The following is a 14,992-nucleotide window of genomic DNA, read 5'->3' as shown; positions in this document are numbered from 1 at the left end:
AGTCATAAGACCATGACTGTCTATCCTGAGGATCCTACACTCTGATATCCTCATCCTAGTCCTAAGACCATTACTGTCTGTCCCTCAGGATCCTACACTCTGATATCCCCATCCTAGTCATAAGACCATGACTGTCTCTCCTGAGGATCCTACACTCTGATATCCCCATCCTAGTCATAAGACCATGACTGTCTGTCCCTGAGGATCCTACACTCTGATATCCCCATCCTAGTCTAAGACCATGACTGTCTATCCCTGAGGATCCTACACTCTGATATCCTCATCCTAGTCATAAGACCATGACTGTCTATCCCTGAGGATCCTACACTCTTGATATCCCCATCCTAGTCATAAGACCATGACTGTCTATCCCTGAGGATCCTACACTCTGATATCCCCATCCTAGTCATAAGACCATGACTGTCTCTCCCTGAGGATCCTACACTCTGATATCCTCATCCTAGTCCTAAGACCATGACTGTCTATCCCTGAGGATCCTACACTCTGATATCCTCATCCTAGTCATCAGACCATAACTGTCTATCCCTGAGGATCCTACACTCTGATATCCTCATCCTAGTCATAAGACCATGACTGTCTCTCCCTGAGGATCCTACACTCTGATATCCTCATCCTAGTCCTAAGACCATTACTGTCTGTCCCTCAGGATCCTACACTCTGATATCCCCATCCTAGTCATAAGACCATGACTGTCTCTCCCTGAGGATCCTACACTCTGATATCCCCATCCTAGTCATAAGACCATGACTGTCTGTCCCTGAGGATCCTACACTCTGATATCCCCATCCTAGTCCTAAGACCATGACTGTCTATCCCTGAGGATCCTACACTCTGATATCCTCATCCTAGTCATAAGACCATGACTGTCTATCCCTGAGGATCCTACACTCTGATATCCCCATCCTAGTCATAAGACCATGACTGTCTATCCCTGAGGATCCTACACTCTGATATCCCCATCCTAGTCATAAGACCATGACTGTCTATCCCTGAGGATCCTACACTCTGATATCCTCATCCTAGTCATCAGACCATGACTGTCTATCCCTGAGGATCCTACACTCTGATATCCTCATCCTAGTCCTAAGACCATTACTGTCTGTCCCTCAGGATCCTACACTCTGATATCCCATCCTAGTCATAAGACCATGACTGTCTCTGCCTGAGGATCCTACACTCTGATATCCTCATCCTAGTCCTAAGACCATGACTGTCTATCCCTGAGGATCCTACACTCTGATATCCTCATCCTAGTCCTAAGACCATAACTGTCTATCCTGAGGATCCTACACTCTGATATCCTCATCCTAGTCCTAAGACCATGACTGTCTGTCCCTGAGGATCCTACACTCTGATATCCCCATCCTAGTCCTAAGACCATGACTGTCTGTCCCTCAGGATCCTACACTCTGATATCCCCATCCTAGTCATAAGACCATGACTGTCTATCCCTGAGGATCCTACACTCTGATATCCCCATCCTAGTCATAAGACCATGACTGTCTATCCCTGAGGATCCTACACTCTGATATCCTCATCCTCATCCTAGTCCTAAGACCATGACTGTCTATCCCTGAGGATCCTACACTCTGATATCCTCATCCTCATCCTAGTCCTAAGACCATGACTGTCTATCCCTGAGGATCCTACACTCTGATATCCCCATCCTAGTCATAAGACCATGACTGTCTATCCCTGAGGATCCTACACTCTGATATCCTCATCCTCATCCTAGTCCTAAGACCATGACTGTCTATCCCTGAGGATCCTACACTCTGATATCCTCATCCTAGTCGTCAGACCATGACTGTCTATCCCTGAGGATCCTGCACTCTGATCTCCCCATCCTAGTCATGTGACCATGACTGTCTATCCCTCAGGATCCTACACTCTGATATCCTCATCCTAGTCCTAAGACCATGACTGTCTATCCCTGAGGATCCTACACTCTGATATCCCCATCCTAGTCCTAAGACCATGACTGTCTATCCCTGAGGATCCTACACTCTGATATCCTCATCCTAGTCATGTGACCATGACTGTCTATCCCTGAGGATCCTACACTCTGATATCCCCATCCTAGTCGTAAGACCATGACTGTCTATCCCTGAGGATCCTACACTCTGATATCCTCATCCTAGCCCTAAGACCATGACTGTCCATCCCTGAGGATCCTACACTCTGATATCCTCATCCTAGTCGTCAGACCATGACTGTCTATCCCTGAGGATCCTGCACTCTGATCTCCCCATCCTAGTCATGTGACCATGACTGTCTATCCCTCAGGATCCTACTCTCTGATATCCTCATCCTAGCCCTAAGACCATGACTGTCTATCCCTGAGGATCCTACACTCTGATTTCTGATCTCCCCATCCTAGTCGTCAGACCATGACTGTCTATCCCTGAGGATCCTACACTCTGATATCCCCATCCTAGTCGTAAGACCATGACTGTCTATCCCTGAGGATCCTACACTCTGATATCCCCATCCTAGTCATAAGACCATGACTGTCTATCCCTGAGGATCCTACACTCTGATATCCCCATCCTAGTCGTAAGACCATGACTGTCTATCCCTGAGGATCCTACACTCTGATATCCTCATCCTAGTCATAAGACCATGACTGTCTGTCCCCGAGGATCCTACACTCTGATATCCCCATCCTAGTCGTCAGACCATGACTGTCTATCCCTGAGGATCCTACACTCTGATATCCCCATCCTAGTCCTAAGACCATGACTGTCTATCCCTCAGGATCCTACACTCTGATATCCTCATCCTAGCCCTAAGACCATGACTGTCTATCCCTGAGGATCCTACACTCTGATATCCTCATCCTAGTCCTAAGACCATGACTGTCTATCCCCGAGGATCCTACACTCTGATTTCTGATCTCCCCATCCTAGTCGTCAGACCATGACTGTCTATCCCCGAGGATCCTACACTCTGATATCCCCATCCTAGTCGTAAGACCATGACTGTCTATCCCTGAGGATCCTACACTCTGATATCCTCATCCTAGTCATAAGACCATGACTGTCTGTCCCCGAGGATCCTACACTCTGATATCCCCATCCTAGTCATAAGACCATGACTGTCTATCCCTGAGGATCCTACACTCTGATATCCCCATCCTAGTCGTCAGACCATGACTGTCTATCCCTGAGGATCCTACACTCTGATATCCCCATCCTAGTCCTAAGACCATGACTGTCTATCCCTCAGGATCCTACACTCTGATATCCCCATCCTAGTCGTAAGACCATGACTGTCTATCCCTGAGGATCCTACACTCTGATATCCTCATCCTAGTCATAAGACCATGACTGTCTGTCCCCGAGGATCCTACACTCTGATATCCCCATCCTAGTCATAAGACCATGACTGTCTATCCCTGAGGATCCTACACTCTGATATCCCCATCCTAGTCGTCAGACCATGACTGTCTATCCCTGAGGATCCTACACTCTGATATCCCCATCCTAGTCCTAAGACCATGACTGTCTATCCCTCAGGATCCTACACTCTGATATCCTCATCCTAGTCGTCAGACCATGACTGTCTATCCCTGAGGATCCTACACTCTGATATCCTCATCCTAGCCCTAAGACCATGACTGTCTATCCCTGAGGATCCTACACTCTGATATCCTCATCCTAGTCCTAAGACCATGACTGTCTATCCCTGAGGATCCTACACTCTGATTTCTGATCTCCCCATCCTAGTCGTCAGACCATGACTGTCTATCCCTGAGGATCCTACACTCTGATATCCCCATCCTAGTCCTAAGACCATGGCTGTCTATCCCCGAGGATCCTGCACTCTGATATCCCCATCCTAGTCCTAAGACCATGACTGTCCATTCACAGAGATCCTACACTCTGATCTCCGCATCCTAGTCATGTGACCATGGCTGTCCATTCACGGAGATCCTGTACTCTGATATCCCCATCCTAGTCATAAGACCATGACTGTCTATCCCTGAGGATCCTACACTCTGATCTCCCCATCCTAGTCCTAAGACCATAACTGTCTATCCCTGAGGATCCTACACTCTGATCTCCCCGTCCTAGTCATAAGACCATAACTGTCTATCCCTGAGGATCCTACACTCTGATATCCTCATCCTAGTCATAAGACCATGACTGTCTATCCCCGAGGATCCTACACTCTGATCTCCTCATTCTAGTCATGTGACCATGACTGTCCATCCCTGAGGATCCTACACTCTGATATCCCCATCCTAGTCATGTGACCATGACTGTCTATCCCTGAGGATCCTACACTCTGATATCCCCATCCTAGTCATGTGACCATGACTGTCTATCCCTGAGGATCCTACACTCTGATATCCCCACCCTAGTCATGTGACCATGGCTGTCCATTCATGGAGATCCTACACTCTGATATCCCCATCCTAGTCATGTGACCATGGCTGTCCATTCATGGAGATCCTACACTCTGATATCTCTGTCCTGCACCACACTGGTGGAAATTGAATAATCTGTCGCCAAATTTGTAGAAGAAGCCCATCCTGCACCTCATATAGTGTCCCTGGTAGGAAATGAAAACGGGACTCCATAGTGACAAGGTCAGACAGCTAATGCCAGCTTACTGTTCCATGGAAGGCTGATCTACCTATTGGATGTTTATGAGTCGGCACAAGCAGAGGTGTGGCAGAGATATTAGGGGTCCCAGAAGTGTTTAGATTTGGGTACACCATTTTCAGGGCTCATTATGAGGTCATCAAGAGGAAGGGTGGAGTTAATGTGTAAATATAAACATTTGAAGGCTCTTTCTACACAACTAATGTCAATAGGTGGACTGCTGAGGTTGGCATTGCATGTGAAGGGAAGCTCTGTATTAAGTTGTCAGGAGTAGGGGTTGGGGTTAGAACATCATGTGATAAGCTCATTATGAGGTCATCGGGTAGAGGGGTGGCGTTAAAACGTGTCATTAGGTGGAGGTCTGGTGTTGGTACTGCATGTGAGAGAGGAAAGACATCATGTTTGGCGGCTCAGTACAGTATATGAAGTCATGAGTTGGACCAATTGTCACAGCAAATTGGAGACTCTTTTTGAGCTCACCAAACAAAAGGAATACGGGCAACTCCATAGGGTTGATCTGGAGAATGGGTTTGGCACATCATGTGGAAGACTGTATATGAGACCATCATTGGAGAATGGGTTTAACATATCGCGTGGGAGGCTATCAGGTCACCATTGGAAAGTGGGTTTGGCATTTCATGTGGAAGGCTCTATATGAGGTCATCATTGGAGAACGGGTTTGGCACATCATGTGGAAGGCTCTGTATGAGGTCATCATGAGGTCATCATTGGAGAATGGGTTTGGCACATCATGTGGAAGACTGTATATGAGACCATCATTGGAGAACGGGTTTGGCATTTCATGTGGAAGGCTCCATGTGAGGTCATCATTGGAGAATGGGTTTGTATATCATGGGGAAGACATTTATGAGGTCATCATTGGCGTAGGAGTTTGCATATCATGTGGAAGGCTCTATATGAGGTCATCATTGGAGAACGGGTTTGGCACATCATGTAGGAGTCTCTACAGTGCATTGAAAAAGTATTCATACCCCTTGAAATTGTTGTCATGTTACAAACAAAACCATAAATGTATTTTATTGGGATTTTATGTGATGGACCAACACAAAGTGTCACATAATTGTGAAGTGGAAGGAAAATGATAAATGATACAAATAAATATGTGAAAAGTGTGGGGGAGGGGCATTTGTATGGCGCCCCCCGGAGTCAATACTTTGTAGAACCCCCTTTCTCTACAAGTCTTTTTGGGGGTGTCTCTACCAGCTTTGCCCATCTAGAGAGGACATTTCTGCCCATTCTTCTTCTTTGTAAAATATCTCAAGCTCTGTCAGATTGGATGGAGAGCGTCTGTGATCAGCAATTTTCAAGTCTGGCCACAGATTCTCAATGGGATTTAGGTCTGGACTGTGACTGGGCCATTCTAACACATGAATATGCTTTGATGTAAACCATTCCATTGTAGCTCTGGCTGGATGTTTCGGGTCGTTGTCCTGCTGGAAGGGGAACCTCCACCCCGGTCTCAAGTCTTCTGCCGACTCTAACAGGTTTTCTTCTAAGATTGTCCTGTATTTGTCTCCATCCATCTTCCCATCAACTCTGACCAGCTTCCCTGTCCCTGCTGAAGAAAACCATCCCCACCACATGATGCTGCCACCACCATGTCTCACGGTGGGGATGGTGTGTTCGGGGGATGGGCGGTGTTAGTTTCCCCCACACATAGCGTTTTGCTTTTATGCCATAAAGTAGAATTTTGGTCTCCTCTGAGCAGATCACCTTCTTCCACATGTTTGCTGCCCCCTCCCCCACATGGCTTCTCACAAACTACAAACAGGACTTCTTATGACTTTCTTTCTCCAATGTCTTTCTTCTTGTCACTCTTCCATAAAGGGCAGATTTGTGGAGAGACGACTAATAGTTATCCTGTGGACAGATTCTCCCCCCTGAGCTGTGGATCTCTGCAGCTCCTCCAGAGTTACCATGGACCTCTTGGCTCTTCTCTGATGAATGCTCTCCTTGCCCGGCCCGGTCAGTTTAGGTGGACGGCCATGTCTCGGTAGGTTTGCGGTTGTGCCCATACTCTTTCCATTTTCTGATGATGGATTGAACAGAGTTCCGTGAGATGGTCAAAGCTTGGGAGATTTTATTATAACCAAACCCTGCTTTATACTTCTCCACAACTTCATCCCTGACCTGTCTGGTGTGTTCCTTGGCCTTCATGATGCTGTTTGTTCACTAAGGTTCTCTAACAAACCTCTGAGGGCTTCACAAAACAGCTGTATTTATACTGAGATTATATGACAGACAGGTGGACTCTACTAATTAGGTGACTTCTGAAGGCAATTGGTTCCTCTGGATTTTAGTTAGGGGTATCAGAGTAAAGGGGGGGCTGAATACAAATGCCCCTTCCCCACACTTTTTAAATATTTGTATCATTTTCCTTCCACTTCCCAATTATGTGACACTTTGTGTTGGTCTATCACATAAAACCCCAATAAAATACATTTATGTTTTTGGTTGTAACATGTTGGAACAAAATGTGGAGAATGTCAAGGAATATGAATACGTTTTTCAAGGCACTCTATATGAGGTCATCATTGAAGAATGGGTTTGGCACATCATGTGGCAGGCTATATATGAGGCCATCATTGGAGAATGGGTTTGGCACATCATTTGGCAGGCTATATATGAGGTCATCATTGGAGAATGGGTTTGGCACATCGTGTGGAAGGCTATATATGAGGTCATCATTGGAGAATGGGTTTGGCACATCATGTGGCAGGCTATATATGAGGTCATCATTGGAGAATGGGTTTGGCACATCATTTGGCAGGCTCTATATGAGGTCACCATTGAAGAATGGGTTTGGCACATCATGGGGAAGGCTCTATATGAGGTCATCATTGGAGAATGGGTTTGGCACATCATTTGGCAGGCTATATATGAGGTCATCATTGGAGAATGGGTTTGGCACATCGTGTGGAAGGCTCTATATGAGGTCACCATTGAAGAATGGGTTTGGCACATCATGGGGAAGGCTCTATATGAGGTCATCATTGGAGAATGGGTTTGGCACATCGTGTGGAAGGCTCTATATGAGGTCACCATTGAAGAATGGGTTTGGCACATCATGGGGAAGGCTCTATATGAGGTCATCATTGGAGAATGGGTTTGGCACATCATTTGGCAGGCTATATATGAGGTCATCATTGGAGAATGGGTTTGGCACATCGTGTGGAAGGCTCTATATGAGGTCACCATTGAAGAATGGGTTTGGCACATCATGGGGAAGGCTCTATATGAGGTCATCATTGGAGAATGGGTTTGGCACATCATTTGGCAGGCTATATATGAGGTCATCATTGGAGAATGGGTTTGGCACATCGTGTGGAAGGCTCTATATGAGGTCACCATTGAAGAATGGGTTTGGCACATCATGGGGAAGGCTCTATATGAGGTCTTCATTGGAGAATGGATTTGCCACATCATGTCATCAGTTGTGATATTAAAACAGAATGTGGGAGGCTTCATATGAGATCAGCATGTGTAACACTCTGTATGATGTCAGGCAGGGAGGTGGTGTTGGCCCAGCATTTGGGTGGTCATCATGGGGGTAGGGTTCAGAACAAGATATTGTTGGCTCTGTATGAGGTGATGGGTGGTTAGGTCAGGATGGCACCTGAGAGGCTCCGTATAAGGTCATCAGTTGGGGCGTTATGAAGCCTCCCACGTTCCGTTTTAACACCCTAACTGATGACCTCATATGGAGCCTCTCAGATGCCATGCTGACCCAACCACCCTTTGTCTCATACAGAGCCTCCAATATCCTGTTCTGAAACCTACCCCCATAATGACCACCCAACTGCTGTGCCAACACCACCTCTCTGCCTGACAGCTTACAGAGCCTCACGTGTGCCATGCTGACCTCATATGAAGCCTCCCACATTCTGTTCTTTGAGGTCATCCTAGTGGGGTGGGTCAGCATGGCCTGTGCGAGACGTATGATGTCATCAGGCAGAGAGGTGGTATTAGAATATCAGGTGGGAGGCCCAGATTGTTGAAGGCTCTGTAAGATGTCCTCCTGGTGGGGGTTTAATCAAGGCATATGGAAGGCTTCATATGAGGTCATCATGCGTGATTGGGTCAGCACAGCATGTAGGAGGCTTCATATGAGGTGGTCGTGGGGGTGGGTCAGCTCACAATGTGAGAGGCTCCACCTGAAGACATCAGTTGTGGTGATTGAATAGCATGTAAAAGGCTCTGTATGGGGGCCATAATGCAGGGGTGGATCAGCACAACGTGTGGGAGGTTCCATATGAGGTCGTCATGTGGGAGTGGGTCAGCACAGCATTTGGGAGGTTCCATATGAGGTCATCATGTGGGAGTGGGTCAGCACAGCATTTGGGAGGCTCCATATGAGGTCATCATGTGGAAGTGGGTCAGCACAGCATTTGGGAGGCTCCATATGAAGTCATAATGTGGGAGTGGGTCAGCACAGCATTTGGGAGGCTCCATATGAGGTCATCATGTGGGAGTGGGTCAGCACAGCATCTGGGAGGCTCCATATGAGGTCATCCTGTGGGAGTGGGTCAGCTCGGAATGTGAGATGCTCTACCTGAAGACATCAGTTATGGTGCTTGAAGAGCATCTGGGAGGCTCCATTTGAGGCCATACATGGTTGGAGTGTGGAACCAGCAGATGAACGCAGAGTTGTGGAATGTTTGACTCTCATTGGTAGAATGGGATTCCGGATGAGTTCCAGAATTGGCACATTTTTTATCCCTTCAGCATAGATTTCAGCTCTAGTTTTATACTTTGGCAATGGTCTGATCGAGATGGATCTTCTGCTCCATTTTTCATCGATTGCGTGATTATGAAGGAGGGATCTTTTGTATTCTGCATGCTGTGCACTCTGGGGATGCTTTGGACCTAATTTTTCATTTATTTTGGGGCGGAGGAGACACTGGTCCGCTGCTCAGCCTGAATACGTTGTCTGATATTGTCCTGTAGGGGGCACACTTTCCACCAACTCTTTGTCCTCGGAGCGCTCTGTCAGTGGTCTCAGTCTATCGACGTTCAGTGGGAAGAGTGATGGGGTCAGTCTGACCCAGAGGTCTTATTCCGTCTGTAGCGGGGAGCAGTGGGGTGACACAGCAACAGGTGAGATGTTGGGATTTGGAGAATGGAGCTCCACCCTCCTCGCTGATACCTGTACCTTTTTACATATGAATTGATTGTCTGTTCTCACTGGGTCGTGGATTTGTAGGTGTCTCTCCAAGTGATTCTCTCAGTCCAGCTCCAAATTTGGGGGGCACAGCAAGTCCTAAACTAGATCCTCCACCTTCTCCTCATGCCAACCGCAAGAAGCACCGCAGGAAAAAGAGCAGTGGCCCACAGCGTCCTGAGGGGGCCCCCACTACGGGAGAGGGTAATATGCTGAATGCCGAGGATGGGGGTCTCTGGGGTGAGGGTTTCCGCATCATTGGAGCTTAGTTTGTGTTGACAAAGTAGGAAGAAGGGAAGGGTTACACCGGCATCGAGGTGACTGCTGGGACGGGAGTAGAGGGGCATTACCATGGGAGGTGTGACTGCTGGGACGGGGGTAGAGGGGCATTACCATGGGAGGTGTGACTGCTGGGACGGGGGTAGTAGGGCAATACCATGGAGCAGGGCTGGACTGGGACAGAAATTTGGCCCTGGACTTCATCCAGACCGGCCCACTTACATTTTGAGTGTCCCATTAGCACTCCCTTACATCAGAGTGTCCCATCAGCAGCCCCCTTACATCAGAGTGTCCCATCAGCAGCCCCTTTACATCAGAGTGTCCCATCAGCAGCCCCTTTACATCAGAGTGTCCCATCAGCAACCCCTTTACATCAGAGTGTCCCATCAGCAGCCCCCTTACATCAGAGTGTCCCATCAGCACCCCCCTTACATCAGAGAGTCCCATCAGCAGCCCCTTTACATCAGAGTGTCCCATCAGCAGCCCCTTTACATCAGAGTGTCCCATCAGCAGCCCCTTTACATCAGAGTGTCCCATCAGCAGCCCCTTTACATCAGAGTGTCCCATCAGCAGCCCCTTTACATCAGAGTGTCCCATCAGCAGCCCCTTTACATCAGAGTGTCCCATCAGCAGCCCCCTTACATCAGAGAGTCCCATCAGCAGCCCCCTTACATCAGAGAGTCCCATCAGCAGCCCCCTTACATCAGAGAGTCCCATCAGCAGCCCCCTTACATCACAGAGTCCCATCAGCAGCCCCCTTACATCAGAGTGTCCCATCAGCAGCCCCCTTACATCAGAGTGTCCCATCAGCAGCCCCCTTACATCAGAGTGTCCCATCAGCAGCCCCCTTACATCAGAGTGTCCCATCAGCAGCCCCCTTACATCAGAGTGTCCCATCAGCAGCCCCCTTACATCAGAGTGTCCCATCAGCAGCCCCCTTACATCAGAGTGTCCCATCAGCAGCCCCCTTACATCAGAGTGTCCCATCAGCAGCCCCCTTACATCAGAGTGTCCCATCAGCAGCCCCCTTACATCAGAGTGTCCCATCAGCAGCCCCCTTACATCAGAGTGTCCCATCAGCAGCCCCCTTACATCAGAGTGTCCCATCAGCAGCCCCCTTACATCAGAGAGTCCCATCAGCAGCCCCTTTACATCAGAGTGTCCCATCAGCACCCCCTTACATCAGAGTGTCCCATCAGCACCCCCTTACATCAGAGTGTCCCATCAGCACCCCCTTACATCAGAGTGTCCCATCAGCACCCCCTTACATCAGAGTGTCCCATCAGCAGCCCCCTTACATCAGAGAGTCCCATCAGCAGCCCCTTTACATCAGAGAGTCCCATCAGCACCCCCTTACATCAGAGTGTCCCATCAGCACCCCCTTACATCAGAGTGTCCCATCAGCACCCCCTTACATCAGAGTGTCCCATCAGCACCCCCTTACATCAGAGTGTCCCATCAGCACCCCCTTACATCAGAGTGTCCCATCAGCACCCCCTTACATCAGAGTGTCCCATCAGCAGCCCCCTTACATTACAGAGTCCCATCAGCAGCCCCCTTACATTACAGAGTCCCATCAGCAGCCCCCTTACATTACAGAGTCCCATCAGCAGCCCCCTTTCATCAGAGTGGCCCACTGAGCCTTCGGCCCACCGGGAAACTCCCGGTTGTCCCAATGGCCAGTACATACCTGCCATGGGGGTGTGAATGTTGGGAAGGGGATAGAGGGGTATTACCATGGGGTTACTAGACAGGGCTGTATGAAGTCTGTAGTAATTTTGGTGTCTTGTGATGAGCTGTCCACACTAAAGATCATCTTTTTGTTGGTGATGGGTCCATGGTCCAGTTCCATCTTTGTTACAGAATGTGAGAGTGCAGGAACCATCATTCATGGGGTTGGGGGATATCACCTCACCGAAGTGACAGACATACACAGGGGTGAGGAAGTGGGATAGCATTATTCCCCCCGATGTTCTCAGCTGTAATCTGTCTCTCTCTCTCTGCTTCAGAACCAGAAGAATCGTACGGCTTTGTGATCGTGTCTTTAACCGGTCAGAGTTGGCACTTCGAAGCTTCGGTGTATGAAGATCGGGAACTTTGGGTTCAGGCCATCGAAAGCCAAATCCTGGCCAGTCTGCAGAGCTGTGAGAGCACCAAGAATAAGGTGTGGTAACCGTGTTCTTTATCCAGTCATGTCCTGTCAATGTGGAATGCTCACTGACCTTCACTTCTCCTGGCCCTCACCCTACCCACCATCAATCCCTCTGCTCTCATTACAGACACGGCTCGGCAGTCAGAGCGACGCTCTCGCCATTCAGTCTATCCGGAGTGTGAGGGGGAACAGCTTGTGTGTAGATTGTGACACTCCCAGTGAGTACCCGCCTGTCCACTCCGTCCATCACACCTTTTCCAATGTATTTCCTTGGTGATGTCCATCCTCACTCCTCCCTGATTATGTTGTGTAGACACCAGAGACTGGCCTGCCAAACTTCACTGTCCATCCTGATAAGAGAAGGACGCCAATGACCAGTTATGGGACCAGAGTTTGCCCAATTGTTCATTTTATTGATTTACTTCCTATCGTGTTTTTTTTTCATTTTTCAGATCCGGACTGGGCCAGCCTAAACCTTGGAGCTTTGATGTGTATAGAGTGCTCGGGAATTCATCGCAACCTCGGGACACATCTCTCTCGCGTGCGCTCTCTCGATTTGGATGACTGGCCGGTTGAACTTACTATGGTCATGATGGCCATTGGGAATAGTCTGGCCAATGCTGTGTGGGAGCACTGTACAGAGGGGTACAGCAAGCCCACCCCGGAGAGCTCCAGGTGAGTTCTGAGAGATGGAACCCTCGTCCCTGCAAATTCCTGCACTCAGTCTCGCTCTCTCTGCTCTCTCTAGCTGAGATTCCCACCACTTTGTGATAAGAATGTGTCTAGTAGTAGTCATTTGTAGTAGTCACAATCCATCCAACACTAGAAAGTGGCCAGAAGTTCCTGCACTCTTCAGAGGTCTGTCCATCTGATGGGTTATATTGACCCCTTCATCCCACTCCCCCGTGATGTAACAGTTTTGCTGAAAAGTTTGCCTCCCCCAGCATAAATGGTGACATTTTGGCATTGATATTGAAAATCTGACTGATCATGCCAAAAAAACTCTTATTTTTGGTGATGATATGAAAGCATTTATTGTCAGAGATGTTTGGCTCCTTTTTAAATCCTAATGATGCCAGAAATCCCTCAAATGTCCCTGATGAAGACTTTCCACCCCCCGGAATGTTTGGCTTTGGTACAGACACACAAGGTGATACACACACACACAGGAGGGTCATTTCCTACATCTATGGTGAAAGCATTTATTGTCAGAGATGTTTGGCTCCTTTTTAAATCCTTATGGTGCCAGAAATCCCACAAATGTCCCTGATGAAGACTTTCCACCCCCCCGGAATGTTTGGCTTTGGTACAGACACACAAGGTGATACACACACACACAGGAGGGTCATTTCCTACATCTATGGTGAAAGCATTTATTGTCAGAGATGTTTGGCTCCTTTTTAAATCCTTATGGTGCCAGAAATCCCACAAATGTCCCTGATGAAGACTTTCCACCCCCCTGAAATGTTTGGCTTTGGTACAGACACACAAGGTGATACACACACACACACAGGAGGGTCATTTCCTACATCTATGGTGAAAGCATTTATTGTCAGAGATGTTTGGCTCCTTTTTAAATCCTAATGATGCCAGAAATCCCTCAAATGTCCCTGATGAAGACTTTCCATCCCCCGGAATGTTTGGCTTTGGTACAGACACACAAGGTGATACACACACACACAAACACACAGGAGGGTCATTTCCTACATCTATGGTGTCTAAATAGTCTAACTATAAATAGTCAATGTGTTTATTATCTCTCATATGGATGCACTGAGCAGGCTAGACACTGAGCCATGGGGAGCAAAAAATAACTGTCAAAAGACCCGTGTAGCAAGGTAACGGAACTATATAAAGATGGAAAACAATATAAAAAGATACCCAAAGCCTTGAATTTACCAGTCAGTACTGATCAGTCACTTAAGTGAAAAATTCATGGATCTCTTGATGCCAAGACAAAGTCAGGTAGACCAAGGAGGATTGCCGCCACAACTGCCAGAAGAATCATTCGGGATGCAAAGAAGAACACAGGTTACCTCAGGAGAAATACAGGCTGCGCTACAAAAAGACAGTGTGATTGTTTCAAGGCGACCAATCTGACAATACTTGACCAAAAGTGAGCTGCCTGGTGGAGTTACCAGAAAGAAGCCTTTACTGGGCCAATGCCACAAAAAATCCCGGTTACAATATGGCCGATAACACCTTGACACACCTCCCAGCTTCTGGCACTCTGTAATCTGAAGTGACAAGACCAAAACAGAACTTTATAGTCACTACCATAAGCGCTATGTTTGGAGAGGAAGAATCCTATCCCCACTGTGAAGCGTGATTGATGATTTTTGAGGCGGGGGAGCTGTAAAGCCTGGGGTGGGGGGGGGGGGGGTCTTGTGGACATTGATGGAAGATGAATGCAGCATGGTATCAGAAAATACTGGCAGACAATTTGCATTCTTCTTCAGGATATTTGCACATGGGATGCTCTTGGACTTTCCAGCAGGACAGTAACCCAAAGCACAAGGCCAAGCTGACCCTCCAGCATGACAATGACCTGAAGCACAAGGCCAGGCTGACCCTCCAGCAGGACAATGACCCAAAGCACAAGGCCAAGCTGATTCTCCAGCAGGACAATGACCTGAAGCACAAGACCAAGCTGACTCTCCAGCAGGACAATGTCCCGAAGCACAAGACCAAGCTGACCCTCCAGCAGGACAATGACCCGAAACACATGGCCAAGCTGACTCTCCAGCA

At 48.1% G+C, this 14,992-nt stretch overlaps 1 protein-coding gene across 1 annotated transcript in view; it reads left to right on the top strand.

Annotated features, from left to right (window-relative positions):
- The window catches only part of AGAP3 (ArfGAP with GTPase domain, ankyrin repeat and PH domain 3), a 140,839-nt gene that overhangs the window by 120,092 nt on the left and 5,755 nt on the right, over nt 1-14,992 (top strand). Inside the window, 5 exon segments of the mRNA XM_077493681.1 lie at nt 9,600-9,749; nt 9,856-10,017; nt 12,102-12,256; nt 12,372-12,462; nt 12,697-12,919. Coding sequence (XP_077349807.1) covers nt 9,600-9,749; nt 9,856-10,017; nt 12,102-12,256; nt 12,372-12,462; nt 12,697-12,919 — 781 coding nt within the window.

Source organism: Lithobates pipiens, unplaced genomic scaffold (assembly GCF_037356315.1).
Source record: "Lithobates pipiens isolate NorthernLeopardFrog02 unplaced genomic scaffold, aLitPip1_a1.2 Scaffold_19, whole genome shotgun sequence".
Taxonomy (NCBI): domain Eukaryota; kingdom Metazoa; phylum Chordata; class Amphibia; order Anura; family Ranidae; genus Lithobates; species Lithobates pipiens.
The sequence above is the reverse complement of the archived record's forward strand: the minus strand, read 5'-3'. Positions and strand labels throughout refer to the sequence as shown.